The sequence below is a fragment of the Pelmatolapia mariae genome, linkage group LG16_19 (assembly GCF_036321145.2).
Source record: "Pelmatolapia mariae isolate MD_Pm_ZW linkage group LG16_19, Pm_UMD_F_2, whole genome shotgun sequence".
Classification (NCBI taxonomy): domain Eukaryota; kingdom Metazoa; phylum Chordata; class Actinopteri; order Cichliformes; family Cichlidae; genus Pelmatolapia; species Pelmatolapia mariae.
The window spans coordinates 35,467,914-35,488,005 of record NC_086241.1 but is presented as its reverse complement, the minus strand read 5'-3'; the positions used below and the strand labels follow the sequence as shown (position 1 = coordinate 35,488,005).

The 20,092-nt window shown below is 40.8% G+C and overlaps 1 protein-coding gene across 3 annotated transcripts in view; it reads left to right on the top strand.

Moving 5' to 3' along the window:
- Nucleotides 1–19,593, top strand: part of kalrna (kalirin RhoGEF kinase a) — a 166,711-nt gene extending 147,118 nt beyond the window's left edge. For all 3 annotated transcript variants that reach the window (XM_063499855.1, XM_063499854.1, XM_063499853.1), the window contains 14 exons: nucleotides 120–282; nucleotides 11,162–11,224; nucleotides 11,439–11,466; nucleotides 11,879–12,041; nucleotides 12,955–13,076; nucleotides 13,160–13,291; nucleotides 13,368–13,529; nucleotides 14,145–14,223; nucleotides 14,305–14,356; nucleotides 14,803–14,951; nucleotides 15,354–15,492; nucleotides 15,589–16,117; nucleotides 16,853–16,924; nucleotides 18,507–19,593. In XM_063499855.1, coding sequence (XP_063355925.1) covers nucleotides 120–282; nucleotides 11,162–11,224; nucleotides 11,439–11,466; nucleotides 11,879–12,041; nucleotides 12,955–13,076; nucleotides 13,160–13,291; nucleotides 13,368–13,529; nucleotides 14,145–14,223; nucleotides 14,305–14,356; nucleotides 14,803–14,951; nucleotides 15,354–15,492; nucleotides 15,589–16,117; nucleotides 16,853–16,887 — 1,816 coding nt within the window. In that variant the 3' untranslated portion in view covers nucleotides 16,888–16,924; nucleotides 18,507–19,593. The remainder of the gene's footprint in view (nucleotides 1–119; nucleotides 283–11,161; nucleotides 11,225–11,438; nucleotides 11,467–11,878; nucleotides 12,042–12,954; nucleotides 13,077–13,159; nucleotides 13,292–13,367; nucleotides 13,530–14,144; nucleotides 14,224–14,304; nucleotides 14,357–14,802; nucleotides 14,952–15,353; nucleotides 15,493–15,588; nucleotides 16,118–16,852; nucleotides 16,925–18,506) is intronic.
- Nucleotides 19,594–20,092: the final 499 nt, after the last annotated feature.

The window sequence follows — 20,092 nt, the reverse complement described above, 5'->3', positions numbered from 1 at the left end:
CATAAGCTGTCACCATAACAACCTGACAGGTACGTTGCCGCTGCAGCCAGACTCAGCTGGACACCTCTGAGCTTCACTTTGATTGGCTGGTTGATGTTTGTTGTTCCCGTACTGTACAGGAAGTCTCTGTCGTGGAACACACTGCGTGCCAGGAAGCGCGTTGAAGACAAGGATGCCTTCTCAGTAGGGGTCAAAGGTCAGGAGAATGGCCTTCTCCGTAAGCCCAAAGAAATCACTCCTCCTACCCCGTTCGCCTCGTCCGACCCTGTGGTGAAAGGCAAAGTGAGTAAAGCAGGCCGACGGTGCGCACTGGTGATATTATGTGTGCCAAAACCCCTCACCACCCCACTCGGTTTATGTTCTTTGTCCTAACCTCAGTTTGTGTGCGTGTGTGCAGAAACCTGTAGACACACACACAGGTAGTAGATTTGTCTCAGTGGGACTCCAGGAGTGGTTCTCAACCTGCATGACGCATGAATTCAGACTCATCGGTTTTATTTCTTGGGATCACGTCTGTCCTACGGGACCACGACTTCAGATTTCTCTATTAAAAACACTTTACTGGCTGCAGCTGATGCAGGTAAAGAGTAGCACAATTACTGCCATCGACAACATCTCGAGCATTGCATTGTGGGAGAGACTGACTGGGATATTTTGTGGAATTTTTGGAACAAATGATTGACTCATAATTCAGTCAAAAGACCAGGAGTGACATACTGTTAAAGATTTTCTTGGAGTGGTAACTGGATATGCAGGAAGCCAAACATATATCATATCTCAGGTAAACTGTCAGTCATTTGCAGTATTATAGAGTTATAAAGAGCTCTAAATATCTATATAGTTATATAGAGCTTTATCATATTCTGCTCTGCACATTAGCATGTTCATTTATGCTACATTACCCAGTATTAGCTTCTAAAAGTTGCTTTAATTCAAGGGTTTTTTCCCCCAAATGTTGAGGAATGGCAGCAGGTGTTATACATAGTCATCCATTCAGAGGCTCAAAACTCATTGGTTAGTTTGAACTGCCAGCAGTTTCATGGTCTTTTGAGGTCTGCAGCCTCTTTACTTTGTAACAAATGAAACTTGAGCTTTTCACTGTAATTTTAAATGTGAAAGAGGAAGTTATCATTAGGCTGAAAAACTAGACATTTTAAATATAATATAGACGTAATATAAAGTATTCAGAATGAGCTCAAACATGTGTAGCAGTAATGTTAATCTGTTAAACACTGATGTTGTTTGTTTCCTAAAGGAATGGTTTGAAAAATACTCCACTACTTTTTTTTTTTTCAGCGAATAATAAATATTTTTCTGGTAATATATTTATTTCTTTAACAATAAAAGTAACTAGAAAAATTTGCATTTCCTGCGAAAATGCTGTGTGGATGCCTTATCGCTGAAGCTGTCTGCTGAAAAGCTGAAAAAGATGAAAAGTTGCAAAAAGTTGTATGGTGGTGAAAAAAAAAAATGTTGCCATGAGCAGGATTTGAACCTGGCCCTCTTGGGCTGAAGGTAGCTACTCATCTCACTGAGCCAAACTCTTTCTCACAGAGAAGAGGTGGACAGACTGACAATTCTGCTGAAATTAGCAGAAGCTGCTGGGAATTGTACTGATAAGAGGTGAAAAGGCTGAAAATTTTGCAGAAAAGAGGTGAATCAGCAGAATTTCTGCAGAAAAGAGGCAAAGAAGCAGATACTTGCACTGAAAAGAGATGAATCAGCTGAGTTTCTGCTGAAAAGATTTTTTTTTTATGAAAACAGCCAAAAAAGCTGGAATTTGTGCTGAAAAGGGGTGAAAAAAAGGAAAATTTTGCTGAAAAGGGGTGAAGAAGCTAAAGTATACCAAATCAAAGTATTTGTGCCAAAACTTCCATATTGTGGTACTACTACATTACAACATGAATACGGATTAAAGATGAAAGAAACTGGCAACAAATTCCTCCACTACAAACCAGTCTGATACCACTACTTTGCAGTGTTCACGTTTACTAAGGCACTACCCAAAAGGCGCCACAAGAGGGCACTCCAACACAAGAGATGACCTATGTACACTGATGCACTTAGTAACAGTCAGCCTCCTACTTTGCCACTACGTAATACAGCGGAAATACAGTAGCAGAAATACAATGTTTTTGCAGAAACACTGTAATTTCACTCAAATACTATGAAATAGCAGTAATGCTATGATTTGGCAGAAATACTATGTTTCAGTACAAATACTATGACAAAGCAGAAATACTATGACTTAGAAGTAATACTATAACAAAAGGGATTCCTCAAAATACTATGAAATTGCAGTAATCCTATGATTTGGCAGAAATACTGTACTTCGTACAAATACAATGCTTTGGTAAAAATACTATATTTTGATTTTAACTCTATGATTTGAAAAAGATGAAAGCATTGAAAAAGGTGAAAAGGCTGAAAATTTTGCAGAAAAGAGATGAATCAGCAGAATTTCTGCAGAAAAGAGGCAAAGAAGCAGAATGTTGCGCTGAAAAGAGGTGAATGAGCAGAATTTCTGCTGAAAAGAGGCAGAATTTCTGCTGAAAAGAGGCAGAAGGTTCTGTATGTAGAAAAAGAAACACGATGAACCATGTGTGAAATAAATAAAGAAATGAAATGAAAGAACAACCTGATTCTGCTCAAATTCACCAATCAGAGCTACTGCCTCTGTCTGCTTCATTAGGCTGGGTACTTGTATGTATTTCGGTCCATATTAGAAAAGCTGCTAAAATGATAAAACTTTGCAGAATTGTAATAAATGATCAATATAAATGACAGGTCTGTGATAGTGTATAAATTTGTAGTGAAAAAACAAATGTTGACCAAAGTGGGATTGAACCGACGACCTTTGAGCTGCAGAGCCGTGTCATTACTGATTGCGCCACCTGGCAAGGGGGCGGGCGGCTGAAAGACAGACATTTGGGCAGTCAGAAAACAGATTGTGGTGAGCGGCGAAAAGCGCCGTTTTTTGGAGTTACAAAACGTCGTGTAACTGGAGAACTAGGAGGGCTAGCAGCATAATTCTTGTACTGGGTGAATCAGCGGACTTTGGTGTATTTTGACTGCGATTTTCATAGCTCTTTGTACCTCCGTCGCGGAGATATGACGAGAGAAGAAACGGCTTCATTTTCGGAGTTTGAAAACTGAGAGGAGGACAGATTTCCACCCCTTAAACAAACGTAATTTATGGCTCAACGGTAAGATGAATGTAAAAACTGCTTCCACTGTGAGTGTCAGGAGTGTCTGAAGATATATTGGCACAAGCCTCATGTCCTAACTTTGCTTTGTTAAGGAGATATGGCGATTTTAAAATGCCTCCCGTTACAGAATTTCAGCTCTGAATTTCAAAACCTCCCCATATACTTTGAATGGGAAGTAACCAGACTATGTGTCACTTCGAGGCAAATTGCGAAAAAACGGTAAATCTCACAATAAAGATAGTGACATTGTCTGAAAGCCAGCAAAAATATCTACGTTTTGATGTATAATTTGTGGGGGTTGAGTGGATATTGAGCGAGTAGCAAGAAGTTGTTCGGACATGAAGAGAAAATTCAGAACAGACCAGCACACACTCGGAGTTAATTGCATAGCAACCATAGCAACGCATGTATTTTCTGAAAAATCACAATTTTGCAACTGAAAACTTAAAGAGAGATAAGATTAAAACGGTAGAAGGTCTGAAAAAGCTGAATCACACAGGAATAGCCCAATAATCTGAGAACATTTTAAAGTTTGAATGGAGTTTCTAGGTGAAAGTATGAGGAAGCAGTTAAGTTTCAAAACCAAGCAAGTTTTAGCAGAATTGTGGAAGTTTTCCATTCATTTCAATGGGACAAATTAAAGGAAAAAAGTGTAATATTTTAAAAAGTATAATAGTAATAAACACCAAAAGTCATAGCAGGAATTAGCAGAAAGAGCAGAACAGTTTAGAGTTTGAACTGAGAAAATCGGCTGAAAACTGAGGGAGTAGTTAAGTGCCGAAAAAACTGGAAGCAACCAGAATAAAGTAAAGACTAGAAAAAAAATTTGCATTTCCTGCGAAAATGCTGTGTGGATGCCTTAACGCTGAAGCTGTCTGCTGAAAAGCTGAAAAAGATGAAAAGTTGCAAAAAGTTTATGGTGGTGTAAAAAAAAAAAAGCCTCCCTGAGGAGGATTCGAACCTGGCCCTCCTGGGCTCAAAGCAGAGACTCATCTCACTGTGCCAAACTCCCTCTCGAAAGGAAAGAGATGGAAAGACTGACAATTATGGTGGAATGAGCAGAAGCGGCTGAGAATTGTGCTGATAAGAGGTGAAAAGGCTGAAAATTTTGCAGAAAAGAGGTGAATCAGCAGAATTTCTGCATAAAAGAGGCAAAGAAGCAGAAACTTGCACTGAAAAGAGATGAATCAGCAGAGTTTCTGCTGAAAAGAGTTTTTTTTTCTGAAAACAGCCAAAAAAGCTGGAATTTGTGCTGAAAAGGGGTGAAGAAGCTAAAGTATACCAAATCAAACTATTTGTGCCAAAACATAGTGTTTCTGCCATATTGTGGTACTACTACATTACAACATGAATACGGATTAAAGATGAAAGAAACTGGCAACAAATTCCTCCACTACAAACCAGTCTGATACCACTTCTTTGCAGTATTCATGTTTACTAAGGCACTACCCAAAAGGTGCCACAAGAGGGCACTCCAACACAAGAGATGACCTATGTACACTGATGCACTTAGTAACAGTCAGCCTCCTACTTTGCCACTACGTAATACAGCGGAAATACAGTAGCAGAAATACAATGTTTTTGCAGAAACACTGTAATTTCACTCAAATACTATGAAATAGCAGTAATACTATGATTTGGCAGAAATACTATGTTTCAGTTCAAATTCTATGACAAAGCAGAAATACTATGACTTAGAAGTAATACTATAACAAAAGGGATTCCTCAAAATACTATGAAATTGCAGTAATTCTATGATTTGGCAGAAATACTGTACTTCGTACAAATACAATGCTTTGGTAAAAATACTATATTTTGATTTTAACTCTATGATTTGAAAAAGATGAAAGCATTGAAAAAGGTGAAAAGGCTGAAAATTTTGCAGAAAAGAGATGAATCAGCAGAATTTCTGCAGAAAAGAGGTAAAGAAGCAGGAAGTTGCGCTGAAAAGAGATGAATCAGCAGATATTCTGCTCAAAAGAGTTTTTTCTGAAAACAGCTGAGATTTGTGCTGATAAGAGGTGAAATTTTGCAGAGGAGGTGAATAGGTAGAATTTAGGCTGAAAAGAGGTAAAAATTCTGAAAATTCTGCTGAAGACTTCAATCAGCAGAATTTCTGCTGAAAAGAGTGCTGCAGAACTCTTTTCAGAATTCTACTGGAAAGATGTGATTTTGCTGAAATGAGCAGAAGCTGCTGAGAATTGTGCTGATAAGAGGTGAAAAGGCTGAAAATTTTGCAGAAAAGAGGTGAATCAGCAGAATTTCTGCCGAAAAGAGGCAAAGAAGCAGAAACTTGCACTGAAAAGAGATGAATGAGCAGAGTTTCTGCTGAAAAGAGTTTTTTTTTTCACTTACAAAACAGCCAAAAAAAGCTGGAATTTGTGCTGAAAAGGGGTGAAAAAATGAAAATTTTCCTGAAAAGGGGTGAAGAAGCTAAAGTATACCAAATCAAAGTATTTGTGCCAAAACATAGTGTTTCTGCCATATTGTGGTACTACTACATTACAACATGAATACGGATTAAAGATGAAAGAAACTGGCAACAAATTCCTCCACTACAAACCAGTCTGATACCACTTCTTTGCAGTATTCATGTTTACTAAGGCACTACCCAAAAGGTGCCACAAGAGGGAACTCCAACACAAGAGATGACCTATGTACACTGATGCACTTAGTAACAGTCAGCCTCCTACTTTGCCACTACGTAATACAGCGGAAATACAGTAGCAGAAATACAATGTTTTTGCAGAAACACTGTAATTTCACTCAAATACTATGAAATAGCAGTAATACTATGATTTGGCAGAAATACTATGTTTCAGTACAAATACTATGACAAAGCAGAAATACTATGACTTAGAAGTAATACTATAACAAAAGGGAATCCTCAAAATACTATGAAATTGCAGTAATTCTATGATTTGGCAGAAATACTGTACTTCGTACAAATACAATGCTTTGGTAAAAATACTATATTTTGATTTTAACTTTATGATTTGAAAAAGATGAAAGCATTGAAAAAGGTGAAAAGGCTGAAAATTTTGCAGAAAAGAGATGAATCAGCAGAATTTCTGCAGAAAAGAGGCAAAGAAGCAGAACGTTGCGCTGAAAAGAGGTGAATGAGCAGAATTTCTGCTGAAAAGAGGCAGAATTTCTGCTGAAAAGAGGCAGAAGGTTCTGTATGTAGAAAAAGAAACACGATGAACCATGTGTGAAATAAATAAATAAATGAAATGAACGAACAACCTGATTCTGCTCAAATTCACCAATCAGAGCTACTGCCTCTGTCTGCTTCATTAGGCTGGGTACTTGTATGTATTTCGGTCTATATTAGAAAAGCTGCTAAAATGATAAAACTTTGCAGAATTGTAATAAATGATCAATATAAATGACAGGTCTGTGATAGTGTTTAAATTTGTAATGAAAAAAAAAATGTTGAAGCAAGGTGGGATTGAACCCACGACCTTTGAGCTGCAGAGCCGTGTCATTACTGATTGCGCCACCTGGAAAGGGGGCGGGCGGCTGAAAGACAGAAACTTGAGCAGTCAGAATTAGATCGCGGTGAGAGGCGAAAAACGCCGTTTTTTGGAGTTACAAAACGTCGTGTAACTCAAAAACTAGGAGGGCTAGCAGCATAATTCTTGTACTGGGTGAATCAGCGGACTTTGGTGTATTTTGACTGCGAATTTCATAGCTCTTTGTACCTCCGTCGCGGAGATATGACGAGAGAAGAAACGGCTTCATTTTCGGAGTTTGAAAACTGAGAGGAGGACAGATTTCCACCCCTTAAACAAACGTAATTCATTGCTCAACGGTAAGATAATGTAAAAACTGCTTCCACTGTGAGTGTCAATAGTGTCTGAAGATATATTGGCACAAGCCTCATGTCCTAACTTTGCTTTATTAAGGAGATATGGCAATTTGAAAATGCCTCCCGTTACAGAATTTCAGCTCTGAATTTCAAAACCTCCCCATAGACTCTGAATGGGGAGTTAACACACCTTGTGTCACTTCGAGGCAAATTGCGAAAAAACGGTAAATCTCACAATAAAGATAGTAACATTGTCTGAAAGCCAGCAAAAATACCTACGTTTTGATGTATAGTTTGTGGAGGTTGAGTGGAAATTGAGCGAGTAGCAAGAAGTTGTTCGGACATGAAGAGAAAATTCAGAACAGACCAGCACACACTCTGAGTTAATTGCATAGCAACCATAGCAACGCATGTATTTTCTGAAAAATCACAATTTTGCAACTGAAAACTTAAAGAGGTATAAAATGAAAACTGTAGAAGATCTGAAAAAGCTGAATCACACAGGAATAGCCCAATAATCTGAGAACATTTTAAAGTTTGAATGGAGTTTCTAGGTGAAAGTATGAGGAAGCAGTTAAGTTTCAAAACCAAGCAAGTTTTAGCAGAATTGTGGAAGTTTTCCATTCATTTCAATGGGACAAATTAAAGGAAAAAAGTGTAATATTTTAAAAAGTATAATAGTAATAAACACCAAAAGTCATAGCAGCAATTAGCAGAAAGAGCAGAACAGTTTAGAGTTTGAACTGAGAAAATCGGCTGAAAACTGAGGGAGTAGTTAAGTGCCGAAAAACGTACGGAAGCAACTTTAAGAATACTAAAGAATAAAGAGAAACAGGAACTCAATAGTGTGGATGCCTTTGAAGGCATCCACACAATAAAGAGAAATAAAGAATAAAGAGAAACAGGATATCCACACAATAAAGAGAAACAGGAACTCAATTGTGTGGATGCTTCCAGCATCCACACAATGATATTTCACAAATCTTCAGCCAGGAAGGAGTGCAGAAAGGTAAGACTGTCCATGTAGAGTACAGATCCAATTTATCTTGCTGGTCACAGCCTTTATACAAAATATACTTGTGCTCACATTAGAAATTAGTTTGACTTATTTGTTTTCTGCACATGCAACCACTACAGCTGCTCATACAGTCTCTATGCCTACCAAATCCCACTTTAACCCACAAGTATATACCCATATACACTATACTGCCAAAAGTATTCACTCACTCATCCAAATCATGAATTTCAGGTGTTCCAATCACTGCCATGGCTACAGGTGTATGAAATCAAGCACCTAGGCATGTAGACTTTGTAAAAGAACAATCCGCTCTGTAAATTTCAGTGTGCTACAGTGATAGGACACCACCTGTGCAAGAAGTCCAGTCGTGAAATGTTTCCACCTTAAAATACTCCACAATTACTGTTAGGACAAATTGGGAATGACACAAGTTGGTGGGGAATGTAAAATCCCAGAGCAGGGTCAGTGGATGCTGAGGCACATAGTCTGCCAAGGTCAACCACCTTTGGGAAGATGAGGAATAGCTCATGATTTGGAGCATATCACATCCTCTGCCATGGTATGGGCAATCTTATGGCATGGGCAAGTGAAAGAAGGTTACCACTGTTAAATAACGATGTGCTTGCTCATTGAAGTGGCATGATGAAGTCTGAAATGTACAGGGCAATACTCACACAGTGTGACTGACTCAGAGCATACTGCAAAAGCAAACCAACAGTTTCTAATTGCACTGAAATTACCTTTAATCGCCAAGTCAGTTACTTGATCACAACCCAACCAGATAATGGTTTTCATTTTAATGAAGGCGAAACTGAAGGCAGGGAAATCCATAATCAAACAGCAACTGCACGAAACACATAGCAGAGCATCTCAAGAGAGGAAACAGCATTTGGTAATGTCCAAAGACAAGTCTTATATGATTCATTTGGCAACTTAATTTTAAGTCTCTATTTTTTTAATTCCTGGTTTTAGCACAATTGGATACGTTATGTGACACTTTGTGTTGCATTTAATGCTCCTCATTCATTTTAAAAAGCCGATCTCCAGTAGTATCAATCAGTGAACAGCTGCAGTTGATCTTGTTGGCAGTGATGGAGGCTGTGGCTGGATATAGACTTCAGCTGTGGTTCAGTGTGTGGTGCTGTGAATACTGTATGTCTGTGCAAGACTGTTGGAAGATGCAGTGATTTTATTAAAGATTTTTTCTTATTAACACAGTATAATCAAAACAGAGATGCTGCATGTATGTATTCAACTTATGCTGCAGCCATAAGAATATCAGCACAGCCAAAATCTTGAGTCACCATCAGCCACAGGCTGCGGTCATAATCACAGATGCAATCTCTTGAGAGATTTAACATATCAGATATACGTTGTCTTTTTATATATATATCTAGTGTTATAATAAGCTTATGAAGACAGATACTCTAAGATCCATCCATCGATCTCTTCCACTTATCCGAGGCTGAGTCGTGGAGGCAGCAGCCTAAGCAGAGTCTACGGAGCTTGGAAAGAAAAGCGTCTGGACTTCTTTAAGTTGCTTGAAGACGTTTCACCTCTCATCCAAGAAGCTTCTTCAGTTCTTCAGAAGTGCAAGTTGGAGGCCATCACCCAATGAAGCCAACAGAACCACATCATCTGCGAAAATCAGAGATGAGATTCTGAGACCACCCAAATGAAAGCCTTCCGCCACTTGGCTCCGCCTAGAAATTCTGTCCATAAAGATTACGAACAGAATCTGTGACAAAGGGCAGAGTCCATCACTCACCGGAAACGATTACTTATTGCTTATGGTTACGCGGACCAAGCCCTTGCGACGCTTGTTTAAGGATCAAATGGCCTGTAGCAATGGGCCAGACACCCCATACTCCCAAAGCACCTCGCACCCCACTCTGAGGGACATGGTCGAATGCCTTCTCCAAGTCCACAAAGCACATGTAGACTGCTTGGGCAAACTCCCATGCACCCTCAAATATCATTGAGTGGGTAAAGAGCTGGTCCAGTGTTCCACGACCAGGACGAAAACCGCATTGTTCCTCCTGTATCCGAGGTTTGACTAATGGATGAACTTTCTTTGGGGAAACACCACCCTGGTCTGCAAATCCAGAGGTACCGCCCCTGATCTCGACGCAACATTGCAAAGGATTGTCAACCAAGACAGCCCTACAACATCCAGAGCCTTCAGGAATTCAGGGCGAACCTCATCCACCCTAGGGGCTCTGCCACCTGGAGTTGTTTAACTGCCTCGGTGACCTCACCTACGGAGAAAGAACCCCTTGTCCCCAGAGTCTGATTCCTCCACCGAAGACGTGCCAGTGGGATAAAGAAGATCCTCGAAGTATTCCTTCCACCGCCTGACAATGTTCTCAGTCGAAGTCAGCAGCGCTCCACCCGCACTATACACAGTGCAGGTAGAGCACCACTTTCCCCTCCTGAGTCACCTGGCGGTTTGCCATAATCTCTTTGAGGCCATCCATGTACTAATGCATGATCCAGGACCAATTTGCCATTGGAGACCCTAATAGGAGGCAATAGCCTCCCAACAACATAGCCTCTAGAGTCCCTGGGACACACACACCCCTCCACCACGATAAAGTAGCGAATCATTCTAAGAGTCGTACTGCACTCCCCAACCAAAGATTTTGGCTTATCACAGGTTTAACAGTTTGGACATTTTCTGGGGATAAAGTCAGATTTACAATCTTAAAGGACTGATTAGTAGCCTCAAAACTTCTAATTATCACTTAATCGAAAGACAAATGGTGGCAGTTTTACAGTGTGTCAGAAAAATCCAAAAGGACTCTCAGGTGAGTAGGATCTGAAATGTCCACTGTAGCCACTGTTTTGCTCTCATTTTTTCTCATATTCTCAGAATCTTTCCTTTGTCCTCTTTCATCTCTTCTCATATTTGACATCATTTTTTCTGTTTTGGTTCTGCTTCGTCTGCATCTGTCCCCTCTCGTACTCTTTCCTCCTGTCGTTCCCATTTTCCTTTTTTTTTTTTTTGTACATGTTTCACGTTTTTTATGTCCCATCTCCATTCTCTTACCTTTGACTTTTGCTTTGACTTTTATATGCCTCCATTCCCCTTTTATTCTTTTCCCTTGTTTCATTCTCCACCAGGAGGTCCAAACTTCAGATGATTCAGATTGTGGTGATGACATTGACCCAAAGACGGGCATGGAGGTACCAGCTGTTCATTTTCTTTGGAAAGATCTCTGACTCAGTGTTGAATACTTTTCTATTGAATTATTATATCAGCATTAGACAAACACTGTGTTGGAGACAAATGTGAGAGACTTTAAGAAGTTTAAAATCTGGAACTATTATGTATAAATTCATTTTATATAATACTGCTTCATATATGCTGAAAACTAATCCACATCTAATTATTTTCCAGCTTCTGAACCCAAACTTCATCCAGGAAGGTGAGACATATATAAGGCAGTTAATGCAAATTTATTTATTCATTGAATAAGTTGTGTGACAAAGCCAAGAGGCTTCCAAATGCTTTTCACTACCACGGGAATACAAGAAGCCCCAACTCCTATGTCAGTCTGAAACAGCAGCAAACCTGGTAATAAATGTTATGCTAGAATCAGCCTGATTATTCTGATCTGAAAACTGGTTATTATTTATGCTAATGCAGTATAACAGCAATGCAGCAATTCCTTCTCAATACATGAGAGGTTTGAACTGTTCCCAAAAACTACAGAACTGAGCTGAGAATGCTTGATGTCACACATGCCTTCACTCAGAAACAACAACGTGATAAACTGTGGACATTTTAACTTGAAGAGCTGAGGGCAACGTGGTTTGTGATGCGTTTTCTGTGTGCAGTGGCTCCAGAGTTCTTGGTCCCACTGTCAGATGTGGTATGTGCATTCGGAGAGACCGTAGTCCTCTGCTGTAAAGTCTCAGGACGGCCTAAACCTTCAGTCACTCTGAAGGGCCCCGACCAGAATCCAGTGACCAACAACAGCCGCTTCACCATAGACATCAGGTAACAATGAGACCATGAGGAACACCAGATGTGTCCATGAAGGCTATCCAGAGTACCATTTCAATACTGGATTCAAATTCTTGTTTTTCCTCACCTGCTTCTCCTTCAGTGTTTTAACTTTTATACATACAGTGGTGTAAAAGTGTTTACCCCCTTCCTGATTTTCTACTTCTTGTATGTTTGTCACACTTATGTGTTTCCGATCATCAACCAGATTTAAATATCAGACAAAACTCACACAAGTAAACACAAAATGCAGTTTCTAAATGAAGGAGGGAAAAAAAACCTAAACCCTCATGGCCACGTGTGAAAAACCTAGTAACTGGTTGGTCCACCCTAAGCAGCAACAACTACAATCAATTGAACATTTGGCAGTGAGTCTTTTGCATCGTGTTGGAGGAATTTTGGCCCACTCATCTTTGTAGAATAATTGTAATTGAGCCACATCGGAGGGTTTTCAAGCACGAACAGACTCATGCCACAGCTCCTCAGTCAGATTCAGATCAGGACTTTGGCTAGGCCACTCCAAAGTCTTCATTTTGTTTTTCTTAAGCCATTCAGAGGTGCACTTGCTGTTTTGGATCACTGCTGCAGAACTCAAGGGCGCTTCACCTAGAGGTCACAAAGAGGTGGCCAGATGTTCTCCTTCAGACAGCAGAAGTCATGGTTCCATTTTCGACAGCAGCAAAACAGCCACAGACCACTACCATGGTTTACTGTTGGTATGATGTTCCTTTTCTGAAATGCTGTGTTACTTTTACGCCAGATGTGATAGGATGCCAATTATTTTTTCACACAGGAAATCAGGAAAGGGTTAAATACGTTTTCACACCACTATAAGTAGCACCCTCTATGAGTGCAGACTTTTGATCTTTCCTCCCCTCTCCATACCCCTACGCACTGTGCTCTCCAGGGATACAGGTGACATCTTGTTGAAAGTCTGTAATCTGATGCCTCAGGATACAGGAATCTACACCTGTGTTGCTGTTAACGACCATGGCACTGCATCCTCCTCTGCCTCCATCAAAGTCCAAGGTGTCGCACTTTGATTAACACAGAGGACCATTTGAGACGGTTACTGTTGATTTGGGGTTGATTATTTTTGTCTTGGCTTGCAGGTATCCCAGCAGCCCCAGTGAGACCTGTGGCTCAGGAGGCCAGCAGCACAGCGGTGATGATCCACTGGCTGCCCCCGGCTTCGTCTGCCCACTGTACTGTCAGCAGCTATACTGTGGAGTACAGACAGGAAGGTCTGTGTAGTAGCCACTGGAGTTGTTCTTTAGTGATGTTCAAACAGACTGACCTTTCCTCCTCTTTCATTCACAGACTCGTTCCTGTGGCAGCAGGTGGCCAGCAGCAGGGAGGAATGTGTGCAGATCGACTCTCTGATCCCCGGAGGTCACTATCAGTTCAGAGTTCGGGCCTCCAACCGCTGGGGTGTCGGCCCACCATCTGAGCCCTCAAATATGGTCACACTAGCCAGCAGCAGTAAGTCACACATGCTCTTAACAAAGAAAACTAAACGCATGAGGATGCAACCAGAGATACCAAAAGGTTATAAACAGTTTTAAAATCTCAAAGATTTGAAATTGAATTTGCCATCAGCTGGTGAGAGTATGATACACTCCACCCCTGGAAATATATCACTTGGCAGTAGAGAGGAGTAAATGAAGAAGGTTGTTTGCTGGAGAGTGGGCAGGCAGGCGAGCCTCGGGTAAGTCCTGATTCCACAGACTCATAAAACCTGAGTGCTGATCTGGCTGTGAGCTCTTCCGGTCCAGAAAGGGAAGTAGGTGAGCCTTTCAGGCACTGCAGGTAGGTAACTGGAGAACAGGCAAGGCACGCTGAAGCTTATCAAACATAGTCAGCCAATTTACCACCATGTGGAAAATAACTGCTGCAGCTTGTCCTTAAATACACAGCACTGATGAGGCAATGAGTTGACAGGGCAGTTCTGCCCATGGGCATAAACACTGGTAGATTTAGGCGAACCACCTCTCCACCTAAGAGTAAAGAAAGAGAAAATGAAAACAATTTCTTCACTAATGCTGACATGTTCAGGGGGAATTATCTTACTTATGTATTTGTTCTTTGTCTGTCCAGACTCTGGCTGTGATGGGACGGGCATTCATTGGAAGGAAAACTTTGAGTCAACCTTTACTGAGATCTGTGAGATTGGAAGGTAAAACTATTTCAGTCTACATAACGTCTCTATCAAGCCAAAGCAGCCTGTTTTTAATGCAGTCTCACTTGCTTTGACCAGGGGACGGTTCTCAGTGGTACGGAAGTGTGTCAACAGGTCCACTAAGAAAGAGGTACTTGTTACTTTTGTTTAACTTCTTAAAAAATTAAACTTGATATTTTATCAGCTGACGTACTGTGAGATGCAGACACACTCAAAATGTAACCTGCTTTTAATGATCGTATAGATAAACTTGATAATCTGTCTGACGTGTTTTCACAAACAAGCATTTTATTATCTAGCTGTAAATCCTTGTAATCAGCTCTGCGCCACCTGGATGAAAAATCCACAATATTTCATCATGCAGAGTGGTTTTGTCTCAAAACTTTAACTTTAGGCGGGGTGGCTGCAGCTCAGGAGGTAGAGCAGCTCATCATCTAATCAGAAGTCTGAGAGCTTGTATGTTGGGCAAGATACTGAACCTCAAGTTGGATGGAACTATTCAAATAGATAGACTGCACCTCGGCATAGAAAAAACTATATTACACATTTAAGTGTTATGCCTTTGTTTTCCACTAGGTGGCAGTGAAGTTTGTGAGCAAGAAGATGCAGAAGAAGGAGCAAGTGGCTCATGAGGCAGACATTCTGCAATATGTCCAGAATCACCAGCTGGTGTCATTGTTGGACACGTACGAGTCTCCCTCCTGTCTGATGCTCATCCTGGAGCTGTAAGTGCGAGTGTTTGGCTACTGCAAGGTTTTTTTTATCGTAGTGTTTTCGCTTGTTTTTCAAAACAAGTAGAGTTTTCAGCTGCTTTTAGAGAGAGAGTGCCCACGTGGTTTGGCATGAACCAAACTAGATGGCTGTTACTTGTTAATAGTTTTCATATCAACTTTGCTCTCTTTGAATGTTTTCATAGTGTTTACACTTTGTCAAGCCTTCAGCACAACCAGGACGGGCAAAGCAAAACAGCTGTTCCATAATGTGAACATGTGACATCACCCATTCACAGTGAATGAGTTACAAAGCCTGAAATGCATATTTACAGCTGTGTGTAATAGCGGGTCTACTGAGCGAGTCATTCAACCACAAAGCGCAGAAATCAAAACTTGTCTGTGTTTCCATGTTAGACTGGAAGATGGCCGCTTGCTTGATTATCTGGTTGCCCATGATGAGCTGATGGAGGAGAAGGTGGCCTTCTTCATCAGAGAAACACTGGAGGCCCTGGAGCACCTTCATACCTGTAGAGTGGCACACCTAGACCTGAAGGTGACAGCAGGTTCTTGTCTAACATATGAAAAGAAAAATATTAACAATTGTTGTTTGCTCATCTGTGTCTAAGTCATAACTCTGTTTTTGCTGTAGCCCGAGAACATCATGGTCAACCTCCATTCTCCCGTGCCCAGTATTAAGTTAATTGATTTTGGTGACGCTGTCCAGTTGTCTGCCCACCGCCGATACGTCCACCTCTTGCTTGGGAATCCAGAGTTTGCCGCACCTGAGCTGATCCGTGGCGCTCCAGTCTCTGTGGCCACAGACATGTGGAGCTTGGGTGTTCTGGCTTATGTCATGCTTAGTGGCGTTTCTCCATTTCTGGACGAGTCACCGGAGGAAACCTGCATCAACATCTGCCGCCTAGACTTCTGCTTCCCAGATGAATACTTCTGCAATGTGAGCCAGGTGGCGAGGGATTTTGTGTCATCATTACTGCAGCAGGATCCCAGGAAGCGGCCGAGTGCTACTTCCTGTCTCCAACATCTGTGGGTGGGTCGTGGAGGTGGGGAGTACTCCAAGACACCACTGGACACGGCACGGTTGGCCACATTTATCGATCGAAGGAGACAGCTGCACGACGTTCGGCCCATTATGAACGTCAAAGGGCTGGTGAGCAGCGGTATGGGAAACACACTGTGATGGGATCTGAACTCCCACAGGAGCATTTGATTGTCTGTGCTGTCTGTCAGTGTGTGCGTGGGACAGATGTTTGGTGCTGAATCCTTCTTGTGGTGCAAAATGGAATCTTCTTGCTACTGCAGGATCACGATCAGTCACCTGTAGACCAAAACCTTAACCCCAGAATATTTATTTATTCTATTACCTTGTTATTTGTTCATTTACCGGATTTCAGCAATGACACATGAAGCGGGTCAGGTAAACTGCCAAAACACCACAAGAACCCAAAGAAGTCAGCTGGATTAAAGTTGAACTGGATGTGTTTACTCCAGTTTACCGTCATGTTAACTAACTGTTGGGACTTTGCTTTGCAGAGGCCTCTCGCTGCGCTGAGGACTCATGCAGTTGATCTCAGGCACTGGGGCAGTACTGTCTGTTGCTAAATAGAGGGTCCTGCACAAAGTGCTGTTTGAACTGCAGGTAGTTGGACAGTTGCAGGAACACCGTGATGAGCCTGTTTCTAGTATATTTGTAATCATTTCTTTTCAAGGACAGTGTCAGCACAGTGTCCTAAAAATTATATTTGCATATCCATAAACTTCAACTACAATTACATTTTTGAAGGGAAATATATTTTCCCACAGTTTACTTGAATATGCTGGTATTCAAAATATCTTCTTCCTCTTCTCCAGTTTCTCTTCGTTACTTTTCTTTCTCCTGTTTTTACTCCTTTCAGGCAACAGATTACATGTCTACAGAGGTGGGAAATAACAAATACTCTGTTACAGTACTTAAGTAGGATTTTCAGGTATCTGTATTTACTCCCTACATTTTCATAAAAGGCTCATTACTTTAGGTTTGACACATTTAAGCGGTTATATTATTATAATTTCACATCACTGCAGGCCCTCTGGAACAGATTTGAACCTAAATGTTGAGGACAGTAACATCAAAGACAATCCTATTATGACAAGAGGCAAAAACATATCAGTTATACATCAAACATACATTAATAGCTCTACTCAGGGGTTAAAGTGGACCGCAATGATCTAGAAAACCATTTTTGGTGTAGATACCATAAGCTGTGATCACTGTACTTCAGCATGCAGCTAGCACTACAGAAGAGGAGCAAGCACAAAGGAAGTAACGATGTTTTAACTGGCAGATCATTTTAAATGTACCTTTCAAACAACTCAACAAATATAAACACACACAGCAAACTGTTTGTGTGCAGTGTGGGCAGCAAGTACAGCTGCTTTATTTCCCAGGGAGAGAAATGAATGAGTTTACTGAGAGATGGAGAAATGTAAAAAAAACTAGACTGGAAATTACATTTAAATGTAGTTTTGAGTTTTTTAAACAGATATTGGATCCATCCGTTCCATTTGTTTTCTCACACTGTCACACATCTGCAAAATAAATCAAAGTATTCTGACTTTGTGTTATTAAAAGGTTGCATGAAAGTGCAGAGCAGTTTAGTGCTGAGTTGGTTCATCTACAGCACTGTGCTTAAGTTTAAAGTAGTGCACGATGTTTGCCTGCTGCAGAGAGCCTGTTGTGTTCATGCTCAGTGTTACATTGGCTGATGCTGACTGGATTCCCTCACTGACTTCCATCTTTGTGCTACAGAGGGAGTGTAAAACAGCCTTGTGAGTCTGTGTAATATCTGCTTAGATCTTGTTAAATTCAGTTGGTTAAATTCACAAAGAGCAGTACATCTTAGAGCAGCAGCAACACAAGTCAGTCGATCATAGCCTGTAGACAAAATGTACACAATCAAAGTGAATGGAGCTTATTTCGGTTTTCCCCACACTCCAGCTGTACAACTGATCTGAGAGTTTTACACCTGCCAAATCCCACTTTAATCCCTGACTATGTTCTTTTACTATTTAGGTGTTTAAGCAGTCACCCACAGTTTTTATCCCCTTTGTACATGAGGCTCAGTTTACATCTGTGCATTTTCACTTTTACTTGAGTTAAGAAGTTTAATCAGCAGTTTTCAACACGAGTGTCCATCATTCTCCTAAAGTGAAGACTGCCTGTGGTTTTGCTGCCTCTGCATGTTTGATGAACACAGTATTTGTGACTCACTCAAGCTAGAAACTGATAAAGGTTTGAAGTGTTACCGAAGCATCTGTAAGGATCTAAAACTTTAAGTATGGACGATGTTTGTTTGTTTTTCTACTGTTAACATGACTTCATCACACATGCATCAATATGTTGTGTGATGCTGTGACTTACATGGAAAAGCCTCTCCGCAAAGAAAAATGATGCGTAGAATTATAATTTATGGAGAAACTGTTACCTGTAGATGTCATATAGGCCACATGAATAAAGACTGCACTTTTCTATGATCTACCTTTAATTTATTAAATGTTTATTTATTTCAGGACTGAACTAAGGGTGGTGTAATATTTGCTCTGGGGACCTAGAGCAGTCCATTTACTCGACACATGGAGTTCACAGAGGATGACAAAACCTACTGAACTAAACAAGTGTAACTGTACAGCTGTGTAGCAGCGGACTCGAGACTGTTGTAGTGAGCTGTTGAATCACTGACTGAACTGTAGTGAATGTGCTGGACTGTCCTGAACTACAATAAACTGAGTTAAAATGCAAACATGTTGGCATCGCTTGACATTACTTCAAGGAAGATCAAACAGCCTCTGGATATCCTTCTTCTGTGGTATATATGGACGACTACCGGACGTTAGCAGGATGCACCATGGACATGGACATGGACACAGTTTGCATCAGTGTTTACAGATTCTTTGTCCAAAAAGTAGGTAGTTTACAGACTAGTAAATAAAAATCAGGAAAGACCTGCATGTAAATCACCAGTAATGGTTTAGAAATCAGGTTACAAAACTGTCTGCTTCTGTAAGTAAAGCCTGTGACATTTGGTGTGAAGGTGGGAAACTCCACCCTGAAATCTTTTTTGTTGTATGTTTGTTTACCAGTCACTGTGGTGAATAACTGTAGTGGTTGGATCTCATTCATTCAGCTTGTAAATGTGCTCGTGTGGCTGCAGACCCTTTGGATGACGTGACCGCTGTTCCTGGGAGGCAGACGTTTACTGATGAATGTACTTTCTTGTGGAATGTGCTCTGTCGTCTGCTTTCACCCCTCGCCACACTCTCAATCTTCCTCTAGGCATTTAGTGTCAAAAAACAGCAAAGCTCATTTTCAGCTTGGATACTAAATGGTCCACAGGAAGGAAATTCGTCTTAAGAAGCAACTTTCATATCGGACGTCTGGTAAAATATTACCAAGTGTCTGTCACTGCAGCTGCAATCGATTCAGGTGTGTCCGAGTGCTGTTTTTCTTTTTTACCACTCTCTCTTTCTAGTAGAGATTCTTGCTGTCTTATTGTGGACTTGTTGGTCTTGTTCATTATTTGAACTAAAAATAGCTGACGATGATCAGAGGAAAACTGCAGACTTCCCCAGTTTTATCGACCTCTCATGCAAAAATAAATCAATCAATAAATAAAACCGTCTCAAGCTGTGTCTTTAGGAAATGTGTTCGATGAAGGCCCCAGTCACACAGACCAACTGGTCACTAGGGAAAATGAGTATTTGCCGATAGAGCGGTTGTTAGAGATGGCTGACAGTCGTTAAAGTTGGTCGCCACCGTCGCCAGATATACCAGGTATTCCAGGTATTCCAAATACAGCAGGCAACAATTCTGTAACCAAAATAAATGAATCCCACCTAAATACCTTCAGATAGAAGACAGGTGGCAGCAGAAATACAAACAAGTTTAAAGCGCCTTAAATCTGTTGTTGTGATGAGGTGCTATATAAATAAAACTGGATTCAGTTGACTTCATGACTGAGCCAGTGATGGTGATGAAGGTAAGAATAAACTAGCTGATGTTGCTCACCTAACTGTTTCATGCCTGCTCAACATATTCCACAGCGTTGTTGTTAACATATGTCCAGTCCTGTACCCTCAGAACAGCGTTGTGTACAATA